At 39.1% G+C, this 26,400-nt stretch overlaps 1 protein-coding gene across 3 annotated transcripts in view; it reads left to right on the plus strand.

Moving 5' to 3' along the window:
• The window catches only part of LOC117411026 (forkhead box protein O3), a 66,743-nt gene extending 47,290 nt beyond the window's left edge, over nucleotides 1-19,453 (plus strand). For all 3 annotated transcript variants that reach the window (XM_059025676.1, XM_034018033.3, XM_034018032.3), the window contains 2 exons: nucleotides 6,064-7,556; nucleotides 16,111-19,453. In XM_059025676.1, the coding sequence (XP_058881659.1) occupies nucleotides 6,064-7,515 (1,452 nt within the window). In that variant the 3' untranslated portion in view covers nucleotides 7,516-7,556; nucleotides 16,111-19,453. The remainder of the gene's footprint in view (nucleotides 1-6,063; nucleotides 7,557-16,110) is intronic.
• The last annotated feature ends 6,947 nt before the right edge of the window (nucleotides 19,454-26,400 follow it).

Genomic DNA, 26,400 nt, shown 5'->3' on the forward strand with positions numbered 1-26,400 from the left:
TACATTTCAAAATATCACTGTCCTGGTCACAAAATCAAAGTTTGTGGGGAATAATAGCCATTTTCTATACTTTTGAGGCATAAGCAATTAGGAAATAACACTTACTACCCAGGAACCAAAAAATTTGTTACACATAAGGAATAACTATGTATAAAGAGGGACATAGGTCTCATCAGTGCCCTGTAGTGCACAGCCAGGTAAAGACAGATCTAGAGATACAAGGTAATAGCTCAATAGTGAAGTCAGAGAACTCACAGCTACTCCGAATGATGGCAAACGTCATAAAACAGTAGGGCAAATCTGGCTTTTCATTTATCATAACAGGCTTTCAAAAAAAAAACAGTTTGTAGAGCAAGGAAATGGGTTACAGACCAGCCAGTTCCCCCTACTACTGTAACCATGGCACCCCATCATGGTTTTAAATAAAGTAGGGTCAAAGTGTTACAGTGTTTAAGAAAAATAGAAACCTATCCAAGTTGCATAAAAGAAAAAAAAAAAAAAACGCCCAGGATTCCATTCAAGTTACTTTCAGAGACAGCAGCTTGAAATTCATACCTCCCATTTTTTAGGACCACGATATACCAGAACAGGGGCAGCTGCACCTCTTGCAAAATTTCAGTGCCTGCCCAGGATTAAAGACTCTTGTTACACAACCCTCCCAAACACTCCTTTAAAAAAAAAAAAAAAAGAAAAGAAAAGTGAGTGGATTCCTGGTAGCATTACTGACAGTGATAAATTGATACCACATGTTGCTTTCAGACAAGAAGGCCTCTGTATTCCACTACAAGTCTTTGCAGCTGGTGTCTGAGTTAATGGTCAGACTCTGTAAGGTAAACACAGCTTGGAAGTGTCCCAAGCAGAGAAGCATTCGAATACTTTCGAGATGGACACAGAAACTAAGAGAGTTTTATGAATTGCTCACTCCTGGGACAGATTTTCTTAATGGTGTTGGGGGATTGCCCAAGCCGAGCGAGTGAGGTAAACAGGCTTTAGTCACGCTGCATGCCGTAATTTATTATAGTCACACACACACCCTTCCAGTAAAGCAGGGCATCCAGAGAAATAATAAATGAATGGATAGAAGTTATTCTCTCTTTTCTGTTTTTCTCCCTGTACTAAAACAGAATTTGGAGGTCCTTTACCTCTTACAGGGAATGCCTGTCTAGCTCACAGAGTGAAGTACTACAGTGCTAAGAAGGTTTTTAATAGGAAGAAAACTGAAGTTGAAAAATAACTGGGACACATGGGCTTTAAACTTCAGTGTGAAAAATACCAAAATGCAATTGCAGCTTTCTCAAGCATAAAGTGATGGATAGACTAAACTATGGATGGAGTACATTAAGAGAGTTAAACACATTAGGCACATTAGAAAGACAGCACACAGGTTGGGTATTATAGTGTGAACTCCTCAGATTGTATTACTTTAAGGCTCCAGGGAGCTTCAGTGTTTTTGGGCTTTCATCCAAAACATGAGACCTGGTCACATGACCTGATAGTGCTCTCCCAGCTTTAGCACTTAGTACCGCATTGTCCGGTTGGCTGAACTTGTTAAGACTACACATTGAAGTCACTTGTTGAATAACATGACTGTTTGAAAAAGTTCAATGTGTTCGTAATTTATAGATTTTAGTAAAACATGGATAATATTTCTTATTGAATAGAGTCAGAGTTTTGAAGTGCTCAAACAATATATGTTCATTCTTCTAAAAACATATGAAAATCCATAAAGTCAGTAGAAATTAAAAAAAAAAAATGTTATGCTGGTCTATGGAAAATTTTAAAAAAACAACAATATACAAAATACGACTTTTTCGACATTCTTAATATGTTTGAATGAAAAACAAGCAGCAAATAACAGGAAAAATCAGATTCATTTTCAATTATTGTCTATGGCAGCGGTTTTCAAACTGGGGTACGCAAGCCCTCGTCAGGGGATATGTGAGAAAAATCTTGTAATGGCAGACAACGCTCCTGGCAGATCATGGCAGAATCTCCTTTCAAATAAAACCACAGCCGTACTGGTACATGGGCGTTAACTCTATAAACACCTAGCTGACTGCTGACAGTGAGTAAGCGTTGAGCGCACACGTGGCTAATTTACTTAATTCATTGAAGAACTCCTTTGTCGTGTGAGTGCATTACCCTACGCCTCCACACTGGTAATTATTAATAAAAGCAAGAACTTGATATTAAAAACAAAATAATAAATTCCTAAATCCTGTGATTGGGAAAAGTGTCTGGAATTGGATTCCCTTCTCCAGACCTAGTGTGTTCATATCATACAGCGAGTGCCCATCAACACGCTTTGATTGTCTTACAGCTGATTAACGTGAACAGACTACTGCACTTTAACATGTAAACATTTTGCTGAAAGTAATTTTTGACTGCCTAATATAAATATCCCTTTTCTACTTTAAACAAATTAGCTTTTGGAAATATTGACTTCAAAACAATGTGCTTATTCTGTCTGGATTCGATACCGCACAAGACACCCAGTATTTTACATTGTCTCACCTCAAGTGTTTAACTATAGAATTCATGTTTAATAAATAAAACAAAAAAAGCCTATATTTGTAACTTAAAAACTGTTTTCTCTCTACACTTCTGCATTTGTTAGAAGAAATGAATGTCTTTTTGTTAAATTGCTTTTTGATTTTGTTTTAAATTGGACCTTATGTTTTTATTTAGTTTTTTTTTTTTTTATCAGCAGTTATCCATTTACAGTACTTTATCTAGTAATTAGAAAATACCTTATAAATACCATATTTTTTCCTGTTTTCATAAGTATATTATGACCCTATCAGATGGGGGTACGCGGTAGACTAGATTATTGGAAAGGGGTACGGGGCCTAAAAACTTTGAAAACCAGTGGTCTGTGGGATAACAGTTGTAGCAAACCACCTTATATGGGTTTTTTGTCATATCCATTTATTAAGAGAATCATTTGGAAAAGCTTTGGTCTTGAGGTTTATAACGTCTCTGAATCCTTGTCCTTTTATATGACTTTCTTATAATGGACTCCAAACGTATTATACAATACACTTTTACTAGGAAAAATCTCTTGATATTGCCCAGAGACTGGAGAGCAGTTCTGAGTTCTTTTTCAGCAATCCATTAATAAACGCACTCCCTTGCAGGAGTTCTGATAAAGTGTCTGAATTCAGCAGCTTTCTTTGTCTCTGATTCAGCATGCAGCTGCTTGAGATGATGTAATGAAGGAAGTTTGCCGCAATTTAAGCCCACCACTAAGCGTTTATATTAATAGCATTAAAAGCATTCAACACTTCCGATGAGTAGCTGCTGATGATCTAAAACAACAGGGTTTGAGGAATTTCATTCATGGTTAATGCTGCTATTTCAGGCCTCTTGCACAGTAAGTGTCTACCACCTTTGATTATCAAAAGCAATAAAAATGCCAGTGGAAAGGATCCTGATTGCTGCATAAATCAAGTGTTAATGAACCACTGTTTTTCATACATACATGTGGCAGCCCATATGGCTCATATGGTTTGATCTACAGCCACCACATTTTATATTGCCTATTTTAGGAGCTAAAGGTTTTCATGAGCACTATGGTCGTACACACGTGTAAAAGTCTGTTACATCAATAAATAAATACTCCCTTCTAATTATTATTCAGTTTGCAAAATTTGTTGTCGTTTTCATAGAGTTGAAACAAATGCAATTGCATACTTTTTAGGGTTTGTTGCATCCCGTAACATATGTTGGCAGTTATTGAACGTTGTGTTAGGAGTGAGCAGTTTCACATCTCAGTTTTAGAACAGTTGCTTTAAACGAGTTTTGTAATTGTTTAATATATATTTTGGTAATGTAAAGTTACAGACACTTTTTTTTTTTTGGTTTAGCATCTTGAGTCATATCTGTCAAGTTATAAATGGTTTTCTTTTCAAATATAATCGTCACTTTAAAAAATACCAGTCAGTTTTAAAAAGCCAAAATAACAAAAATATTACTCATCACACATGTTTTGGTCATACAAATCCATATTTGAAAAAATCAATTTGCAGCCAGCGCACAGATAATGCAGGTTGGCCATTTTGGACCTCCAGCGAGGCAGATCTGAGCTTGACTCGCTACTGTTGTTATGTAGCACTGTCAGCGCCACATAACGCCGTGGGGCGCTTTGCCTATTGAACGCACTCCAGGATACATAGCTGATAACCGGATATTTACCAACATGATGAGGTTGTCGTGGTATTAATTCTGTTCAATTTTGTGTGCAGTATCATGCAAACATTATGAGAAACAGCAGCCAGTTAATTGTATACACAAGGAAGTCAGAGGCCCACAAAAAAGTAATTGCTTTTAAAGCTTATAATATGTTTTGCCATATTTAGAATGGTTTGTTTTCAGAGACAGTTGCCTTACAGTGCAGGGATGGAAATAGGACACCTATTGCATAGTACTGTGCTGTACTGTATCTCATATTTAAAATGGGCTCCAGTTCAGTTAATGGGTACTGTCTGTCGTTTTTTATGAAACTTTTAGTGAGGACCTTTGGTGGAGTATATCTTTCTTTTGAAGCACATATTGAAAACACTGCTTCCCACTGTGGTGCACAGTTACGAAACAGTTCTCTTTATTTAAAGAAAACTTTGACATTTCTCTAGGGAATCTCTCTAGGGAATCCCTGTCAGTCACAACTCCCATTTTTATATCGGCCCAAATTAGTGACCATTAGCAAATTACCGGTTCTAAGTGAGGATGGCCTAATACCACATTAAAGACATATGTTTCACATGGCAGGTCACTGTTGCACTTGTAGTATATAGCAGATACTGTATGATTTACGTTTGTGATAATAATATTGATCACACAAGTTACAAACAGAAGGTGTTGTATACAACTCTTTATAGAATACAAATCATTTAGTTCCATTTATTTGCCAGCTCCTCTGATAACCCTTTTGTTAAATACTGTTCTTGAACAGTTATATGTTTCAGAAACACTCAAGTATGTGGTCTACTTGCTATTGTATGCTGTTTAGTGTCAGAGGTTTATTAACCTGTGTACTGCCTAATGTATTTAGCATTGACCGTTTTTAAGCACAGGATTGGATTGCACAGGAAAGGATAGAGCTCTGAGTTTCTTATGTTAGACTTACTCTGTTATTAAATACTGCACTTAAAGAAAAATAAACATTTCTCCATTTTTAATAATAGTTATTTATGATAAATAACCATGGCGACGAGGCCAAAAACTCTAGACTCAAACTACGATGTGAGTACAACTAAAATAAATAAAAACAAATAGATTGAGTTGTTGCAGGTATGATTTGCCTTCACCCCTATTTTTATTCAAAGCTTAGGGATGTTTAAATCCCATTTTTGTCTATAGTCATTTTCTACACTTGACTAAGAAAAGCCAGTTTTGCAGTGTACAGAACAAGAACACTTAATCCATCTCCCAACACATCGAGGTTGTATCTGCTAACCAGCAGATCTGCAATTGGACCTGCTGCTCCTATCTGCAACCCCGGCGCACTAATTGTTTGAAGCCCTGACCGCTAACTCTTTGCTGTGCATTGTTTTTGATGTTTGCATTGACACAGAGCAGTAAACCCAGAAAAGAAGCGATCTTCCAAATACAACCCTGCTGTTGCATCATCACTAGTATGATAATTGTTATTTACTATCCCTTTTTTATTATTCTGTAGTTATTCTTGGCTGTGGCACACACGTTTTCTGATTTTATAAACTCCCACACATCTGCAATTCTTGCATGGAAACTCGCTATTATAAATCATAACAAATTACAATAATAATGCAAAACTGATGTGGGTAGCCTCTTTTATAAACTGATGTATAAAGTACAGAGCTGCATGCTGTTTAGTGTAATACCACTAGTGTATCTGAAGTTGTCATTTGGCCGGGTTTTGTTTAAACAGATGCATAATTGAGTACTTTAGCTCTTGGCTGGAGCAAAATGTTATACTACAGTGTTACTTTTAAATAAACCATAAGGTTCTTTAGAAACGTCACATTCTGTATGTCCTTTTGAATATAAATTCTTAGAATTTAAAAAACATTTCTTTCTCCCCAGAACTCGATCCGCCACAACCTGTCTCTGCACAGCCGCTTCGTCCGGGTGCAGAACGAGGGCACAGGGAAGAGTTCCTGGTGGATGATCAACCCTGATGGAGGGAAGGGGGGCAAGGCTCCACGACGACGGGCCGTCTCCATGGACAACAGCAACAAGTACACCAAGAGCCGGGGCCGGGCCGCCAAGAAAAAGGCGGCTTTGCAGGCTGCCCAGGAGGGGGGAGCTGAGAGCCCCTCCAACCAGCTCTCTAAGTGGCCTGGCAGCCCCACATCCCGCAGCAGCGATGAGCTGGATGCCTGGACTGACTTCCGCTCGCGCACCAACTCAAATGCCAGCACTGTCAGTGGACGCCTCTCGCCGATTCTTGCCAACCCGGAACTGGATGAGGTGACTGATGACGACCCCCAGCTCTCCCCCATGCTTTACTCCAGCCCCACTACCTTGTCTCCTTCCATCAGCAAGCCCTGCCCTGTTGAGCTACCACGGCTGACAGAAATGAACCTCAATGACGGGCTTTCTGACAACCTCATGGACGATCTTTTGGACAACATCAGCCTGACTCCTATCCAGCAGCCATCCCCAGCTGATGCCGGCAGTGGCAGCAGCAGCAGCAGCAGCAATGGATCCATGCAGAGGAGTTCCAGCTTCACCTACAGCACCAAAGGCACAGCTCTGGGCTCTCCTTCTGGCAGCTACAGCAACTCAATTTTTGGCCCTCCATCACTCACCACCCTACGCCAGGCACCCATGCAGACCATCCAGGAGAACAAGCAGGCTACCTTCTCCTGCATCTCCCACTTTGGCTCCCAGACCCTGCAGGACCTTCTTAGCTCCGACTCACTCAGCCACAGCGACGTTATGATGACTCAGTCGGACCCGCTCATGTCGCAGGCCAGTGCCGCTGTCACCTCCCAGAACTCCCGCCGGAATATCATGCTGCGCAGCGACCCAATGATGTCTTTCACCGCTTCCCAGTCCAACCAGGAAAGCCCAGTCAACCATGGCAGCCTGCTCCTCCACCAGCCCCAATCTCCAAACTCGTCGCTAGGGGGCAGCCAGGCTAACTTGTCTCACACGGTCAACGGGGGCATTGGCCTAACTAACGAGACCAACAATCTGGTTTCCATCAAATACCAGCTTCAGTCTCCCAGCGGTGGTAATCAATCTATGCAAATCGGCCTCTCTGACTCTTCCTTGTATTCCAGCATTAGCGGCAGTGGCATCAACCTTCCTAAGATGAACCAGGACAAGTTCCCCACCGACCTGGACCTAGACATGTTCAACGGCAGCCTGGAGTGTGACATGGACTCGATCATCCGCAGCGAGCTCATGGATGCTGACGGCTTGGACTTCAACTTTGACTCGCTCATCTCTGCTCAGAATGCCAACCTCAACGTGGGGAACTTCGTTGGTGCTAAACAGACTTCGTCCCAGAGCTGGGTTCCTGGTTGAAAAACATCTCTTTCTTTAAAGAGTGCAGTTGGACAAATCAGGTGAGCGTTCATTATTCTGGGTGACATGTGAAGGCTAATAGAATGGAAAGGGCACTTGTCCACAATATCATTGTTTAGAACCATCAATATAAACCATTTATATACTATAAGATATTTGTTAAGGTTTGTGTCTTGTGAAATGTGTAGGATTTCTTGTTTGGTATTGCATGATTATTGCTTCATTTCTAATTGGTTAAATAGTTAAAATGTCTTAAGGTTTCTTGTCTAAGATATTGGTCCAAACTTTTTTCAGGTTAAGCTGACAAGACTAGATGCCTAGCTTCCTGCAGGATATGTCAGCTTGTTCACGCTCATAGTCAAGACAAAAGTACTTTTTCTTTGTTTTTAAGAGACATGTCACAACATGTCTGCATCTAAAAAACAAGGTTGCATTGCCTGAAGAGCATAAGCTTGTTGTTTTTTTTTTTTTTTTTTTTTTTTTTTTTTAAAGATTGCTTTTAAATATAGCGTTGACAGACAAATAGTTTTTAGTTTTGTGGCATCACTTGCACAATATGGTTACTGCATGTTACTCATTTACTGTCAAACTGTGATCTTTGAGTATATATACAGTGCCTTGCGAAAGTATTCGGCCCCCAACTTTGCGACCTTTTGCCACATTTCAGGCTTCAAACATAAAGATATGAAACTGTAATTTTTTGTGAAGAATCAACAACAAGTGGGACACAATCATGAAGTGGAACGAAATTTATTGGATATTTCAAACTTTTTTAACAAATAAAAAACTGAAAAATTGGGCGTGCAAAATTATTCAGCCCCTTTACTTTCAGTGCAGCAAACTCTCTCCAGAAGTTCAGTGAGGATCTCTGAATGATCCAATGTTGACCTAAATGACTAATGATGATAAATAGAATCCACCTGTGTGTAATCAAGTCTCCGTATAAATGCACCTGCACTGTGATAGTCTCAGAGGTCCGTTTAAAGCGCAGAGAGCATCATGAAGAACAAGGAACACACCAGGCAGGTCCGAGATACTGTTGTGGAGAAGTTTAAAGCCGGATTTGGATACAAAAAGATTTCCCAAGCTTTAAACATCCCAAGGAGCACTGTGCAAGCGATAATATTGAAATGGAAGGAGTATCAGACCACTGCAAATCTACCAAGACCTGGCCGTCCCTCTAAACTTTCAGCTCATACAAGGAGAAGACTGATCAGAGATGCAGCCAAGAGGCCCATGATCACTCTGGATGAACTGCAGAGATCTACAGCTGAGGTGGGAGACTCTGTCCATAGGACAACAATCAGTCGTATACTGCACAAATCTGGCCTTTATGGAAGAGTGGCAAGAAGAAAGCCATTTCTTAAAGATATCCATAAAAAGTGTCGTTTACAGTTTGCCACAAGCCACCTGGGAGACACACCAAACATGTGGAAGAAGGTGCTCTGGTCAGATGAAACCAAAATCGAACTTTTTGGCAACAATGCAAAACGTTATGTTTGGCGTAAAAGCAACACAGCTCATCACCCTGAACACACCATCCCCACTGTCAAACATGGTGGTGGCAGCATCATGGTTTGGGCCTGCTTTTCTTCAGCAGGGACAGGGAAGATGGTTAAAATTGATGGGAAGATGGATGGAGCCAAATACAGGACCATTCTGGAAGAAAACCTGATGGAGTCTGCAAAAGACCTGAGACTGGGACGGAGATTTGTCTTCCAACAAGACAATGATCCAAAACATAAAGCAAAATCTACAATGGTTCACAAATAAACATATCCAGGTGTTAGAATGGCCAAGTCAAAGTCCAGACCTGAATCCAATCGAGAATCTGTGGAAAGAACTGAAAACTGCTGTTCACAAATGCTCTCCATCCAACCTCACTGAGCTCGAGCTGTTTTGCAAGGAGGAATGGGCAAAAATTTCAGTCTCTCGATGTGCAAAACTGATAGAGACATACCCCAAGCGACTTACAGCTGTAATCGCAGCAAAAGGTGGCGCTACAAAGTATTAACTTAAGGGGGCTGAATAATTTTGCACGCCCAATTTTTCAGTTTTTTATTTGTTAAAAAAGTTTGAAATATCCAATAAATTTCGTTCCACTTCATGATTGTGTCCCACTTGTTGTTGATTCTTCACAAAAAATTACAGTTTCATATCTTTATGTTTGAAGCCTGAAATGTGGCAAAAGGTCGCAAAGTTCAAGGGGGCCGAATACTTTCGCAAGGCACTGTATATACTGTATATATATGTATGTATAATTACCAGCATTTTCGTACTACGGAAATCAGAATTAATGGCATGTGTACAGTATTCTCAAGAGCTCCATTTAACCCTATATTCTCTTAAGTTACATTCAGGCAACGTTCCATTTTTAAGTTTGTTTTTATTTTATTTTAAGTTCAAAGTGTAGTGGTGGTGGAGACATAAACTAGTGTTTGGGGCATGCAGTACCAATGGAAAGAAACATTAAAAAACACCATTATTCTTTTGTCAATATAGGGTTAAAGGCTACGGCAAGTTTATTTGGACCTAATGGTGATTTTTGTTTTCTTTAGGATTGTATTTATTTATTTATTTTATTTATTGCATTTATATAACGCTTTTTACACTAAAGTATCGTAATGCACTGTAACGTACATAGCAGAAAAAAGAACAAACCGCAATACATTTGTATTGCATGTCACACATACAACTGCCACAATCAGACCTTTAAATAACAGTATACACAATACAAAAGCAGCAATTTTTTTTAAGAAACCCATTTTATAAAAGTGTTTTTTTTTCACTTGACTTACTAAAGACTGGAGGAAAGAACGCCACAGCACTCTCTATATAGTGTATGTAGAGTCGCACCAACACATATTCAGGACATTGCACAAAGTTTTAATACAGTTTTATATCATGATTGCCGTACAGGCATAATTCATGATATAAGGTGGGTTTCATGTTTGCCTAGGACAGCACATTACGAGTCTGAGAAAAAAAAGAAAGAAACCTAACAGTGAATTAAAGAGCAGTGTTTTAATACTGTACATTTAGTCATTCTTTACATTTAAACAAATGCATATAGTTTACTACAGGACAAATACATTTTGTATGATTAACTGTCGACTGATGAGAACTGTCAGGCATTGTACTTGGTGTTTTTTTGTGTGTGTTTGTATAAGACTGACTATGTTAAAGAAGAACATTTTGTCGACGTTGGTGTTTTGTAACTGAACTGTATCCTGCTGATATAAAACAGGTTAATCTTTATTTATATTTTAAACATTATCCTGAAACATATACCCTGTTCACACTTACATTTTTATACCGGTATTGATGCGGAACAGTATTGCAACGTCTGTTCACATTGGAGTTGTTACCAGCGTCGTACCGGTATAACTATATCAATACGAAACCCAGGCAAGATATGACTCGGAGCAGTTCAAATGTGGACAGGAGGATCGGCATGACAACGGAATGGAGGAGTCTGAGGCATGCGCACACTTACACAGAGGTTACTTTTTATTACCAAGATTCTCAACTTCGCCTTTACTTCCGGCATGCTTGTTTAATTAATGTATTGTTTTTTTTTATATATATATTTATGGATAAGATACAGTAGTAAAACACTTAAAAACTGACGGTCAATACCAATAAATGTGTGAAACGCTCATCTCTGTTTTATAATTGCACCCGTCGACTCTAGTACTGTGTGAAACACTCATCTCTGTTTTCTGCACACGTGCCATCTCTGGTACTGCGTTCAGAAGAGTGCATATTTGTATAGATTACGGTATGTCATCTATACCACTGGTTGTGTTTTTCGTCAAGACACCCTGGGCAAGAGTAAAATAGACTTCACAAGTGTCTTTTATATTTTTAAATATCGATAAAATAAGTTCAAAGCAGCTCAATCCAACATTGACTGTCAATAGAAAATCTTCTCCCGAGCTCTATCTCACAACACTTTGCACGCAATACTGCTTAAATGTGGACAAGTTTGATATAAACCAGTTTAAATATGGATACGTATATGGATATGGATAGTATTGGTCTTGTACTGGTATTGAAAAGTGATTTTGGACAGAAAGTGGTATCGTATTGGTATATTCTAACTGAAACTCATCGTTCCAATACAAGTATGAACAGGGCTTTAAATAGTTTGACTGATTATTGACACTAATTAGTTTAGCAATGTGTCCTTTAGATCTAAACTGTCAGAATAATGTTAGTTTGTTGTTTCTTCCAAGCCACATGTAAATCTTCAACATTGCATTCTGGGATGTTGCTTTTTTTAATTACTAGCATGGAATGAGATCACAGTCATTGGTTTGTTGCCAACTGTGTTAACTCTATCAGGCTGAGGGCCTGCACGTAGATGCACTCGTCAAACACTGTACTAACCATTTTTTTCTCTTGTTCCTCTTAAATAATTTATATGACAAGAAGAAAGCAGCGCAAAGAGTGTGTGTAAAGGTGACCCTTTTATTTTTAGATTTGTTTATCTAGTCTAAGTGGCTTTGCTGTTTTGGTTACCTCAGCCATCACAGATCAGTTTTCTGATCTTGGCCTGTTTCATTTTGTTCTTTTAACCCTTTCTCCCAAAACCCAATAAAGTTCAGCTCCTCTTTTCCTTGGAGGAACACATTTATTATGTATTACTTGGCCTAAAAAAACTCTTAAAAGATCTGGCTAGCACCTGCCCCTACAAATACTGCAGTATTTTGGATTAAGTAACTATGCATACATATTTTTGCAAATCCGTCAACAGCTACGCTTCTACAACTTCTGATATCTCAAAGACTAAGATGGGTGTCATATTGGGGTCATATTACTTTTTTTCTTTCCAGGTGATAAAGACCTAACACTGAGGTATTGACTTCATACTGTGTATATTTTATGGTACTTTCAATAAAGTTCCATTACAGAAGTATCCAGCAGAAATTAACCTTTTTACTACTGTACGGTTTATCCTCTAGATATACCTATATTTTTCACATATAAATTTACCTTCCTTTACATACCAGTCACTGATATGACATTTACCCTTGTTAAAAAAACAACTTCCATTTCTGTTTTCAGAAACAGCAGCTCTTTGTAAGGGTAAACACAGGTTGTAATGCTAATACAACCTTGGGCTTTTGAGGCTGGCTTATAAACACAATATACTAGATTGTTACACACATTGACATTGTATTATTTTCAATCTGCTAAATACAGTAACTACACAATGTCTTCAATATAATAGTAATACAATAGGCTTATTCTGTCCTATGTGAGAGTGGTTAATGTAAATTGAAAGGTCTGTAGAAGGCTATGAGTCTATGATAAAAGTTAGGAGAAGATGGGAAAATTCAAGGCATGTGTGTTCTTACCCATGTAGAGTGTGACAGGCAGACAGAATCATTAAGGGTCTGCAATTTGAAAGGGGATCAGGGATCAGTTTTACAACAAAAAACTAGGTATTAGTCTGTAAATCCTATTGAGTTCTACAAAAAAACATTAACATTAAAGAAAAGATCATTAGACCTTCTTGTTTTTTAAAGCTTGCATCTGCTGATGACTAAATGCTGTCCCCAAGTTCCCTGCGACTTTATTCTTGGGATCCTGAACACCCTTAGCCTTAATTCACTGGTTAATTGCAACAGGCATTATCTCGGAAGAGCAATGCCAGCTTACACAGTTACAACTTCTTAGCTAAGACGTTGTAAGAAACCGTCACATGGGCATGTGAACAAGGGCCAGGAGAAATGGAATTTCATGTACTGTATGTCTACAAAGACTCCTCTTTAGTGCAAGTTGTATAATATTTACAGGCAGTCAAGTTCTGAATAAAAACCTGAGGTTTGACTCTCAACAGAGGCTTGAAATACTGTAGTACCCTTTTAAAAGTTTCCCATAGTAAAACCATAGCAAAGTGTAAGAAAGCATAGTGAAATCATGGTACAGCATAGGTAAGGATTGTAAAGAGAGGTATGGTAAAGCATATTAAAAAAAAAAAAGGTAATCTAAGGTAAATTATAAGTATGGAAAATGCATGGGGTAAATTAGCATGCAAATCTACCATGGTAAACTTTTATCGGGGTATGCCGATTATACTTCTGTTATGGCTGTCATGGCTGAAGTATGTTTGGTGGTGTTGCACATCCTAGACACAGTTCCAGGATTCTGATATCTGTTAGCTTGTGACAGCTTTATGAAAGTTCATTGTAGATGTGTAAACTGCATTGTATTTAGATACTTTGAGACATACAGAACTCCCCAGTTCTTCATCTGAAGCTTTGTAAAATCAACATTTAATTTATTTAAATGCTTCATGAATATGATCATGTTGATGTAGATATTATGAAAATGCAGATGTAAAAGAAGTATGTATTTAAATAAAGCCATCAGTGCAATGTACAGCAGCTAACAGGTTAATGATCATACTACTGGAGGTACCATAAATGCTGCTCGGCTAGTTCTGATACATTGACACATGAAAGACTTATGTGACTACCATTTACGTACACTTGCAAGATTGCATGTCCTGTACTTACACCGACAGCACAACACATTGGAAACTATTTGGATTACAGCATGTCTCTTTGGACCAGGTTCCTAGGGCTCAGAGGGCTGCTTCATTACCTTCTTCATTAGCTCTTGATCAGTCTCCGCCCAGCTCTTAACATGAGTCACCATAGAGTGTAATAATAAAAAAACAAAGGGATCAGCAGGAAATATTTGGATAATGTTATAGGAGTTGCTGCAAAAACCTTTTTTGCCTACGAGCCATTTAATACATTTTCCTGGCATGATACTGCTAATCACAAAAATGATTTGGTTGTGTAGTGAATATGGATTCATTAAAGGTTCACACACACACACACTCACACCACTGCAGAGCAGTACAATCATTTCAAGGACCTTTGCTGATAAACCCATCTCTTGCTATCTAATCTAATCTGATCTAATCTACAGCACGTGCATGTTCAGCACTCATAGTCCCAGAGCAGAGGGAGTATACATTCAAAGCACATGGAAAAAAATCATTTTCACACGACTGTGCCTGCGTGGAAAGCATCCGTCAGTTGCCTTTCATGTGTGTCTTCTTTCTTTACATGAAATGGAAGCAAATGGAGGCTATTGATTTAAGCAGATGTTCTGCAAGACGCCCTTAAGAAATACACAGCAGTACTGTCCGTTTTCTCTTTGTGGTCTCCTAGATTACATAGATTGAGAGCACCAAGTAACCCGCACAACAACAGGCCAGTGATTGACGGTAGTGCTGAACGTATTGATTTGTGTCAAACAGCCTGGAGGGTTTAATCCTTGAAAGGCCCACTTCATATTTTCAATACAGTGGAGAGCAAGGCCTCTTTGAGGGCAAAGGTCAAGTAATGCCTTTGTTGCTCAGGACTGTAGATGCAAAACTCTTGTGTTGTTGACATCTCCTTCATATAGTCTTACAGGTCGCTAAAGGCAACTAGATACTCAGTGTAACATACAGTAGTTATGAAAGGGATACTTTATACCATCTTGTCACAAAGACAGCCGGAGTGGGTGGCGTCAGACCAGATCCAGGAAATAAAACGACAGAGACTTGTGGTTTTGGTGAAGCTGAGCGCGTGATCGCGCTCAGCATTTAATAATTAATTGACAGAACAGAAAATAAAAGGTTTGAACACAAAACAGGACACGGCACTTACGTCAAAATAAACAGATAAACAAACACGTACCACATAGCAATTCGCTTACTTTTTACTTTATCTCCTCACTCTCTCCCGTTCCTTCGCCCTGGACACACAACCACGAGTGAATGAAAATGTGTCTATATATACTGTTGTGCTGGGATTCAATTACTAATTAATTATTCACTTGAATCCCAGCACGTGAATGAATTACGTGCAACCCCGTGCTCACATATTATTACATACTTTAAATGCACGTGAAGTGCAATCCCGTGCCTAAATATAATTATACAATTTAAATACTCGTGCTGCACACACCCATTTATATCCCATGTACCAATGACTATACACCAACATTAACACACGCAACATACAACATATAACACAGAAAATACACACAGGGGCGGGCACTTTGTCACACATCTACATTGTCTTTAACATGTATTTTCCTACCTGTTTAATATCCTGTCATATGTTCTCTGTCATTCTGTATTGTAGTTCTGTAAATCGTTATTTTTTATGTTGACTAACTGTTCTATTAAAGATTGCTTCTGAAAAGGCCTTTCATATCACACTGTAAAGGATAACAGATTGTGGTGCTCCTTTCACCGCAATCAGCCTTGAGGAGGCTTTTCAGAAGCAGTTTGCTTTACATGATAATATACATGAAATAAATTATTTCATTAGGAATATAAATTATCCCTTTAATGTAAATGGAGGTTTATTGCAAGTTGACCCTGTCTTCTCATTAGCACATTAGAACGTTTTGTCAAAAATTGTGAGGTACATTTTTTTTTATAAACATTTGTTTCTTGTAAAAGCAGGGCATATGTAAGAATATACTATTGTTCCTTGAAAAATGGCATGTGGTGGTCATAGAACTTCTGTTTTATTTCTAATTACCAATTTAATGCAATCCTTTTTTTCTTTTTCATAGATCCAGAATGTGATGGAAGACCCACCACAGTACCCTTTGCCAAATCAACTGTCAGCACGACGTGGATAGTAGTCTGTTTACAGAACACAATTTCTGAGAATCTTGTCATTGTCCCTACGTAACAAAGAGACACAGTTAACAGAAAATCTGTTATTCAGTCTAAATGAAGTTCCCAGCAAAAAATCCATAAAGCAACCTATTTCAAACGTATGCAATCTTTGAGACAACCAGAAACAAAAACATGCACCTACAGTAGAGAGATATATTGCTAAAAGAAAGTAACTTGCAACTATATTGTAGCCTTTTACAGTACAGTAATTTGTGTAAAAAAAAAAAAAAAACAAAAAAAACAAACTGTGCTGTGGTATTACCTTATAAAGTGGTTTCTGGGGTGTTTTAGTTCTTACTTTCCTCATTTTTTTTTTGTGTGTGTTTAATGTGTAACGTTTTTGTCAGCCGCATTTTAACAATTACCTTTGCACTCTGGCCAACTCAGAGAAGAGTGCATTGGTAAATTTAAATGACAGAAGAAAGGAGAAATCAATGTAGTTGACTGGATTGACCTGTCTTGCAAGCCTTCAAGACCTGGCGCCTTGAGATTTATTATAATGAAGTGATGCAAGACCCAAGAATGGATTTAATGGAGAACTTTTTTTGTTTTGTTTTGTTTTTTTTCAAAAATGGTGCATCCCTGTTTGATATTGTTTCTTTCATTCTTTTTTTTTTTTATTTTTCCCCTCGTGGTACATCTTTCACAAGCACTGAATTCAGGACAGATTATAAATGTGTGTGTGTGTGTTACTGTACCAGTCTTGTCAAGGTTCTGTCTGGTCTAATGAAGTGCTAAGGAATGGGGACTGCCTGTAATAAGGCTTTGCTGACTCAGTACAATATAATATGTAGCCAAAACCTGATCTAGCGTTGAATATGATGCTACACCTTGGAAGGTGCTAAACAGTGTTCGGTCTGTCTCGGGCCTGTTCTTTCCCAGGTGACCAGGTAGATATACTGATTAACTAAAAATAAATGAGAGGTCACATGACAGCGTTGGATTATAGTTTTCCGCCTGGAAGCCATTCTATTTAAAAAAAAATGATAAGCTATCTTGTATATTGCCAAATTACTTGAACATGTAGGAGATGCTGGCAGCCAAATATATAACACATAAATAAATAAATAAATAAATAAACACCCATAGTTTTAATTGAGAGTTGACTTGTGTGTGAATTAGGGACTTTCATATATGCAACCACTCAGGGTGTTTCACCTGTGGACATCAGCAGCAGTGGGGTTTTTAGCTTTTTTTCTTTTTATTTCCATTTAAGACAAATAAGAAATTATAGTAAAAAAATTATAAAGTCTGCGTATCTTCTTTTACAGAAGCAGACTGCCTTCCTGTATGACAAAAACAAACAGAATTAAGCATAAATCGAAATGCCACAGACATTTCTCTTCATTTATTTATTTATTTTTTTAACATTATTCTGTCCTTTAGCGTTGCGTTATTATGTATCCGCCAGGAATTTTTCAGAACTGACATTAGCATATTTCACAGAGTAAAATCTGGTGTCATGTGTAAGAGGCAAATAAAGAAATTGATAAAAAATAATGGCTGCCAGTAACATAAACACAGCTCAACTTATAGTGCAGCTCAGAATTCCAATCATTTTAAACATACTTCTGTGGAGTAGATTGTGGAAGTTTCTTGTTTGATAAGACAATGTAATGCGTATTCTGTTTTAATATGAATCAAAGGCAGATCATTATGCATGGCTGGTACGTAAATGCATTAGCAGTGCACCCCAAAGTGTAATGCATGACTAGTCTCCGCACTGATAACCTGAGTGATGTTGAAAATACCCCCCCAACTCCTCTGTACCTCCATCACTGACCCCAAGAGAAGTAGCATTGAAGTAACACTTCACGACATCATGGCTTTTCCTTATGAAATCTTGTAACCTGTAACACTTGTTCCTTTTTATATATACAAGCCTCCTCTCCCTAACTCCTACCTACCTTTCATCTTTTTCATCAAGCCATTCACTGAACGTGTGCTTTATGTGCTAATGTGTGGGTAGAATACTAGCATATCAACAATTAATGCGACTGTGGAATTTAAATTTTTTAAAAATCAGTTTTGTTTTCATCAGTTATTAAGGTAGTATAATCCCAAGTAAGAGTCAAGATTAGGAAAGGGGTGGGGTAGAGTTCCCAGCCTGTGTCATGAGTACCAAACACATTGCCATCCTTTTTATATTGAAAAGGACTTATTTCCACAAAGTTATGTTTTAAAAAAGAAAAACACACGTTGGTTTCCTTTGAACAATGGTGCTGTCTGGTTCAGTCGCTCCCAATTCTTACCAAGGCTGATTATGTATAATGGTCACATAGCCTTGAACATACAGTCACAAGACTCCTAGAGGTCTATTTAATGAACTATGATGGATCTTAATATACAGCCGCTCTAAAACTCATAACCCTGCTCTATCACAGGTTTCATTCCATGATATTTGTATTACATGTTGCTAATAATGGTGTCAATAAAATATCCTGGGGGGAGGGGAACGGGCAGCAGGATTCATAATTATTTAAGCCGTGTTTGTGATGCTCTCCAGTTTTAAGAGACCAGGCCTAGTTCTACACTTAAAAGCTGATTCTAAAAAAACAACTGTAACTGGGGTTTAGGCAGCAGGAGAGAGTAGAGCAGGGTTTGTACTCGGTTGTGTGCCACAGAGGTGACAGCTCTAGGTCTCCAAGTGTATTGTTCCTAAGGATGTGTGCGAGAGCTGTCGTGGAAACTACCCATGGGTTTACTTTGTGATGTTAGGAAACTTTTTATTATGTAATACAATGATTAGAATTCATTCTCTCTCTCTCTCTCTCTCGCTCTCGCTCTCGCTCTCGCTCTCTCTCTCTCATTACAGGATCAGGGACTGAAATTAAGATTTTAACATTAACATAGAAATTAATAATGCTGCACATCAGCAATTCAAATAAATGCACTATAAGCTTTGTCAGTGTAACATGGTTCACGCAAATGTTAAGAGCATTGCTCTTAATTACCATGTTTATTAAAAAAATATATTAAAAAAAAGAAAAAAATGACAAGAGCTGTCCTTATTGTCCTTAGCACAAACAGGCTGCCGGAAAAGAGAAGAATATACTACCTTAATAATAAATAACATGTCAAACTTGATTTATAACCTTCCCCTTTTGAACTTCAGTAGTAATTGCTTCTCTACTTGATGTTAGTGGGTATATGTCCCAGTGTATTCCATTTTGAATTGTATTCTAGTTTGTATAAGAAATGGTGTGCATGTAAATAAAGCTCTGTGAAGCTCTACATCTCCTTGTAAATCTCATTTATTTTATATCTTGCGGTAAATCTTGTGATTGAGGACGTTCAATTACTTGTTGAATCCAATTGGTAAGTTAACAAATGAAATACAGGGCCATTTCAAAGTCACTTTGGAAGAAACAACATTTAAATGCACCTGATGTCGCTATACGTCAAGATGTGCTGAGTGCCCGCGGTGTATTCGGCAATTAAGGGATTGACTGAAGCACTACAGTGCTTGTAACCCTAGAATAGTGTTTTCCACAGCAGCACTGCAAGATACCCAGCTGTTTTTCAAATTACCCTTAACATATAAATGCAGAAGTCTGTCAGGATATGGGTGCAGCATGATTTGTCTGTATTAAAGACTTTTTAGAAGTCTGTTTTGATTAATAAAGTTTGATATAAAATCTTGATTGATGTAAAAGAAGCCGACGATGTTACAAAAAAAAAAAAAATCTTACTTTATTTATCCATCAAAACAGAGCCCAGTATTGTGATGATCCCCAGATAAGGTTTGGAGTTATATAACTATTTGAACTATGTTCGTGTTCAGTACCACTTGTCATTTTCTACCTTTTTGTCTGCAGTAATTGAAGTGACACACATACACTGATGTGTCATAAATAAGTACAGGCAACTCTTCCCGTTTACTTATATCAAGTCTCTGTTTACTGACACTATAAATAAAAGCATAGCAACACTAACTATGCAGATGCACTGTACTTACCAATAATTATAAGGTATTACATACCCATGCAACGCCATACATTCAGAACATGTATTTCTAGATCATAATAGTTATTGAAAGCACATACATTAAATAATGTTACAAAATTGTTCAGTGTTATTAAAGTACATATTTGTATGTGTCTCCACACGTCAAAATACAGTTACAATAATTACACTGACCTGTACGGTGCTGTGATAAACAAGGTTGAATATCTCTAAAGCACAGCTATTTTTATTCTGAATTATTATCAGTGGTCCTCCCACCTTAATGTAAAGCCAGCCTAATCTCCCTTACCCTGTGTTATGAGTCCTCTTTCAGCCAGTCTGGTATCTGCATCACCATGCTGACATGAACGTGATCCTCAAGCTAAAGGTTAAATATCCTTACATAATGTTGGAATGGCTTCTATTGGTGTGGGCATTCCAAGTTGATGCACCCCAACTGAACCGTCCACTAACATTCCTTTTAAACTGCATAATTTAAGACATATATCCTTGGTTCATCTTACACTGCACATCCTGGCCTATTCCTGTCACTGTGAGCAATTCCCTACAGTAAGCCAGTATACATGCACCACCGGGAATAAGTAACACAGCTCCCTTTTTTAGCAGTTGTGTTTTACAAAATGAAGTTCACTCCATCGACTGTAAAAGGAGCAGATGCTGATCGCCTAGAGTTGCTAATTGGATGTGACAGATGTTAATTTTACTTTTGCAATGTTGCATTTTATTTTCAAAGCATTTACTACATTGAGGTAAAACACTACAAGAGGTAAAACATTTGTTGATTTGACAAAACTGGAACCAAACAACTAAGTAATATAATCCAAGCTCTCTCTCAAGATGTTTCTTTTTCATATGATCACATGGTTGTACACCCCGACACAAATATGGCAAGGGCCCTGGATAGAATGCACACATGGGTAGTAAGTGAACTAAGGAAACATAGGAGGCATGAGATATATACCACTGTTGCAAACAAAACAGCACAGAAAACCAACCGGCCTTCACAATCCATCTTTTCTGCTCTGGCCTCCATGGTAACCCATCATTAGAACAGATTATATTTTAATGCTTCTGGGATTTACTACCCCCAATCCATAGGTTTAGCAAACGCGGGGGCCAAGGGGGGTCAGGCCCCACTAATATTTTGTTTTTGGGGGCAAGATTATCCCCCCCAAAATAATCCCAGGAAATCCGTTGGGCGCCACAGAATTTATTTTTTTTTTTTAACATTTTGCTAGTCCCAAATAACAGTAATTTGTTGATGCACAATTTAAGAACAACCAATGAGAGTGGTGTAACAAGACCGGAAATCACAACACGCCTTTTTTTCACCTGCAAGGAAGTCTTCTTGAAGATGGTTGCCTGGCAACAGTTCAATGAAGAGCTAAGGTATGTATTTTACTATTTTTCTTAAGAGGAGGATATTTAGACTACTAATGCGCATTAGCCTACATGTAAGCCCCTTGCAGACGAACAGTAAATAACTCTGAGAATGTTTAATTTTAAATGACTGTAATATAATATATATTTTTTTCTTTTTGGGTGATATTTCAGAAGACGTTATGTCACAAAAGCAGTTTTAAGTACTAACTGTTCCTGCAGATTTTCTTAGTTTTTTTCTTTGCTAAGTAAGTCATCATTATTATGAATATTATGCCGCCTTATCCATGGCTTCCAGGGTTTGTCAAGCATTAAAATTATTATGCACCTGTAAGCATATTTTTCTTATTTTTCATTCTATTTTTTCTGTACTCATTTCAATATTAAATGCCCGAAAGAAATTTTAAAAATGTAAATCGGGTTGATCATTAAATTTTATAAACTGTGGATAATTATATAATTTCATACATGACATATAGTTGTTACAGATAACTGCTACTGATGGCCCAGTAGCAAAGAAGCAAAGGCGGGGAGCAACAAACCTTGTTTAGCTTTGGCATTAAACGCACTCTAAGACACATCAAGACCTACTTGAGGACCTCCATGACTCAACAGCGCCTGAACCACTGTATGCGGTTGCATATATTTAAACAGAGAACTGACAATTTGTCCCTGACAGATATTGCCAGTATGTTTGTAAGTGTAAATGTGAGGAGAAGCAACTTTTTTGGTTCATTTGGATTTTTTTTTTAATAATTGAAATCTGGCCCCCCCAATGTCAAACATCTTCCTACGCCTATGCAATCAACTGGAGCTCTTATCTGGAGCTTCTAGACTAAACTCTGCCCACACTCTGAACATACCTACACACAAACACGCACACGCTTTGTAAACGGTTGCTCTGATCCAGGCCAAGGCATTATCGTCATCCTCACTCACATTATTTTATGAACGTTGACCTCAATTCTCTGCTCAGAAGTTCCACAGGTTGGGTTCTCTTGTACTTTGTAAGATGTTGTAGCACGTGTTTATCCTCTATGCTATTTTATAGACACTTGTGATGAGTCAAAGGGGTTTTGGTTTGCAATTCAGCCTCCTGACAGTAGAAGCTATCGAATCAACCCAAGTCTTCCCTCACCAAAATCACATGACTGTGACATAAGTCACCTTTATGGGAGGCGCCATCTTGTTGAGGGGCAGAAGCGCGAGTATGTAAATCCCCGCCACTCGAGTAATGTGAAGATTAAGAACACCTGTCATACAGGGATTGGTGTTCCACTGGCTACAGGGGCGGGGCTTGGCATACAAAAGGGGACATGCTGCTGTGCTCAGTGTTGGTCCCTGAAACACGGGAGTAGGAGGGAGGAGGGAGGAGGAGGAGGAGGGAGGGAGGAGGAGGGAGGGAGGCGGGAGGAGGGAGGAGGAGGGAGGGAGGGAGGAGGGTGGAGGGAGGAGGGAGGAGGGAGGAGGGAGGAGTGCACTGTTGACTCTGACTGAATGCATAGCATAAGCATATTACTATATGCTTATCATGTACATTACCTCCACAGGGTTACCACTGCATACCAACATACTGTACATGCAGAGTCAAATACATAAGCTATTGATTACATCTTAGCTATACATTAACTTCAGTAGCTGCTGTCTGAAAGTGTCACTAAAGGCTAAAGGTAAGCCTCTATTGTTGATCATGATTGTTTGAATATCATGGAATAGCAGTGCTTGGTTGTGATATACTACGGTCCTGCAATGCCAATTCTGATCATGGTCTTGTGGTCCCATATACTGCCTGGCACTGGTTAACCATGGTAAATCAGGTTTGAGCATGTTATTAGTTGCATCCCTGATTTTGGGGAGAAACAAAGTTATTTTGTTGCTGTTAACAGGGCTCTACAGTATATTCTAGGTGTAGAATGAGCATGAGTGCTATCTTTAATTGGGTATTGCTCAATAACACACTGGTATTTACAACGTAATGTACCACAGGACTGTAATTTTCATACCATTGTGATACCACACGCATGTAAAAATAATAAAATGTTGCTGTGGCACAAATCTGTTAATGACTCATGCCATTGTAACACACCTTTGTTCAACCATAATATAATGACTGTGTTGCTGTTGTTTTAATATTTGACATACTGAAATGACGGTTGCCAATTTCTTAAAAAAATCTTAACTAAAGTTGACCTTATTGTGCTGTTCTATTTTCTTTTTCTTTTGTTGGTTTTGCCTTGTTTCCTGACTCTGTATCTGTCCCATGTGCTCTTCAGCCCTGTTATTTCCCTGACAGTGTACAAGCCGGTGTTTATAATGACATTGGTGGTGGTGATTCAGCTGCTTTCATGCTGACAGAAAAGGAGTTCTTTGTTGAATTGAATTGGTTTCCTTTTAACAGGTAAAGCACTGGGCACTGGCAGGAGCCAGTGTGCTAGGAATTTGAGGTTGTTGTGGGTTTAGTCAGAGACAACCACAATAGCAGTAACAGAAAAGCCCAAACTATAGTAATTCAACAAAATGATATAACACAAAGGAGAAAGCAGGAAGGTGAGACAATGACATGCAAAGCTTGAACATGTAGCAAGCAGGCAGACATGTTATTATCCAAAAGTCCCTTAACCCCATGCACCGTCATTTCCCCATTTATACCACCGTATGTGTTCACAAAGTTAGTGCATAGAACACACCTACATGTAGTTTTACAATCAGCTCATCACCTACTCTTGCTGGATCACCCGAGTGGTGTATTGTTGCAGTTTCTTTCAGTTGTTGATATTTTTAAACCCTCGGACTGGACTCCAAAGAAATTAAAAAACACTCTCATTAAATACAACCAGGTGTTTCCCATTCAGTAGTTTTTAGGCCTTTGGCCATGACACCCTCCCGTGAACTACACGATTACACCACACAGTGATTATATAGGCAGGGCTCTTCTGCCCTGCCACAGTAAACATTTATGTTTAAATTAGGAGTTTAATCAATTCATCTGTTTTAATCTATTATTAGAACTACATTAACCTAATCTGACAGTTCCCTTTCAAGTACGAAATGTAACCATTACCAAATGGGTATTTACCTTGAATCTTGTATACTCCATACCAAAGCTGCTCTTTGAACCTGTGACGCAGTCGTGACCACGCCCCCGAGGGATCAAAAGAGACAACATTTTTTCTCCTAGTTTTATTTCTGTTTTACAGATATAACAAGCAGGCCTATCTGTAAAGTGGTGCTTGACACACGTACAGTAGCTGCGCAAGACTGAGATACTAGCTTTGGCTTTTTGTTGGTTGTATTATAACCACAGTACCTCGATGCCGCATTTGTGAACAACTATTAGAATTACCATAGCAAAGGCTGTTAGTTTATTATGACAAGCAGGCTCTCCTCAGTCTTGTGTTGGTACTGACTGAGTGGTTTTGCCAGTGGCTTTTATTGTACATTGCTGTACATTGCCAACCATGGTAACTGCAACCAGACGGCCACTTCTGATCCCGACCTGGTACCATACTGTTACCGAACTGGGACTGGGGTTACCGCACTGGAACCAGTACCATCCCTGTACCGACCCGGTGCTAAAGCCAACGAACAGGTACCAAACCGACCCAGTGCTAAAGTCACTGAACCGGTACCGAACCGACCTGGCACTGTCCTGGTACCGACCCGGTTCCAACCTGCTACTGACCCGGTCTTACTCGGGTCTTAACCTGCCCGGTCGATATATATATATGCAGATTGAGGCTACAACTGTACAACTGTATCATGCCCAGGTTCCATCCCTGTGTGACATGCAAGGCCAATCTGCCTAATGAGGACAAGCATGAGGTTGTCCTGCAGCTCTAAAGAGCGTTCTGCATGTCTGACTCGTGCACACCACTCTTCTCCATCACCCTCTTGTAGAGCGGTTGCTGCATCCTCACCCCATGGCTCTGCGCCAAGGGAGACGACGCACCGGGAAAGTAGCCCAGGCTCAAATCAGTCTTCACTGTCTTCATCGTCCTCCTCGAGCTCTGCCTCTCCTTCCTCTCCCCCCGGAAGAGGAAGAAGAGTTGCCATTCCAGACGATCGGCAGACTCTGAGCAGATGGGGAAAATCTGGGCAGCTGTTTCCAAACAGGGAGCAATCCTCCCACAATTGCTGCAGGAGGGCTCTGAAGAGGCGGGCGAACAGAAGCTGGTGTTCCCGTCTGAGGAGCTGGCGTCGGACAGCACGTTCCCAGTGGTAAAGCAACTTTGCAAGTGCCCTGGCCTACAGCAGTGGAAACAAGGCAATCCATATTTGATGAGGAGCTGTGGCAAAGTGGTTTGCAGTGTGCAGGTGTAGAGGTGATGCGGTGCTTAGTAATAATGGACACAAAGACAGTTCACAGTGAAAAACAGCTCTTTAATAGTCTGGGTTGTGTGCCTGCAACACTTAAATAATAAAGAACGGGCTCTACACAACAATGTGTATCTCTGTTCGGAAACCGGATTTCAGTCCCGAAATAATAAAGCACAAAATAAACATACACACAAACACAGCACATTCACAAAGTCCAGAATAAGTGCTCTTGGTGCAGGTGGTCTAATGCGGTGGTGCACACTGGTGAAGTGTAGTCCGGGTTTATTACAGGCGTATCACTACAGCTCCCGGAATCTAACAATGACAAATAAAACAATTACTAGACTTGACAAAACAAACAAACACTCACGGTTAGTACACTGGTTTTCCTTGTCGGTCTGCTTGTATCCATAACACAAGGAACAGATCGCTCGGCCACATTCCCTGATATACCTTCAGTCCCGCCCCCTTGGTAACGAGTGCAATCAAGTCTCCTCCATTCCATGACTGACACATTG

The sequence above is a fragment of the Acipenser ruthenus genome, chromosome 6 (assembly GCF_902713425.1).
Source record: "Acipenser ruthenus chromosome 6, fAciRut3.2 maternal haplotype, whole genome shotgun sequence".
Lineage (NCBI taxonomy): Eukaryota > Metazoa > Chordata > Actinopteri > Acipenseriformes > Acipenseridae > Acipenser > Acipenser ruthenus.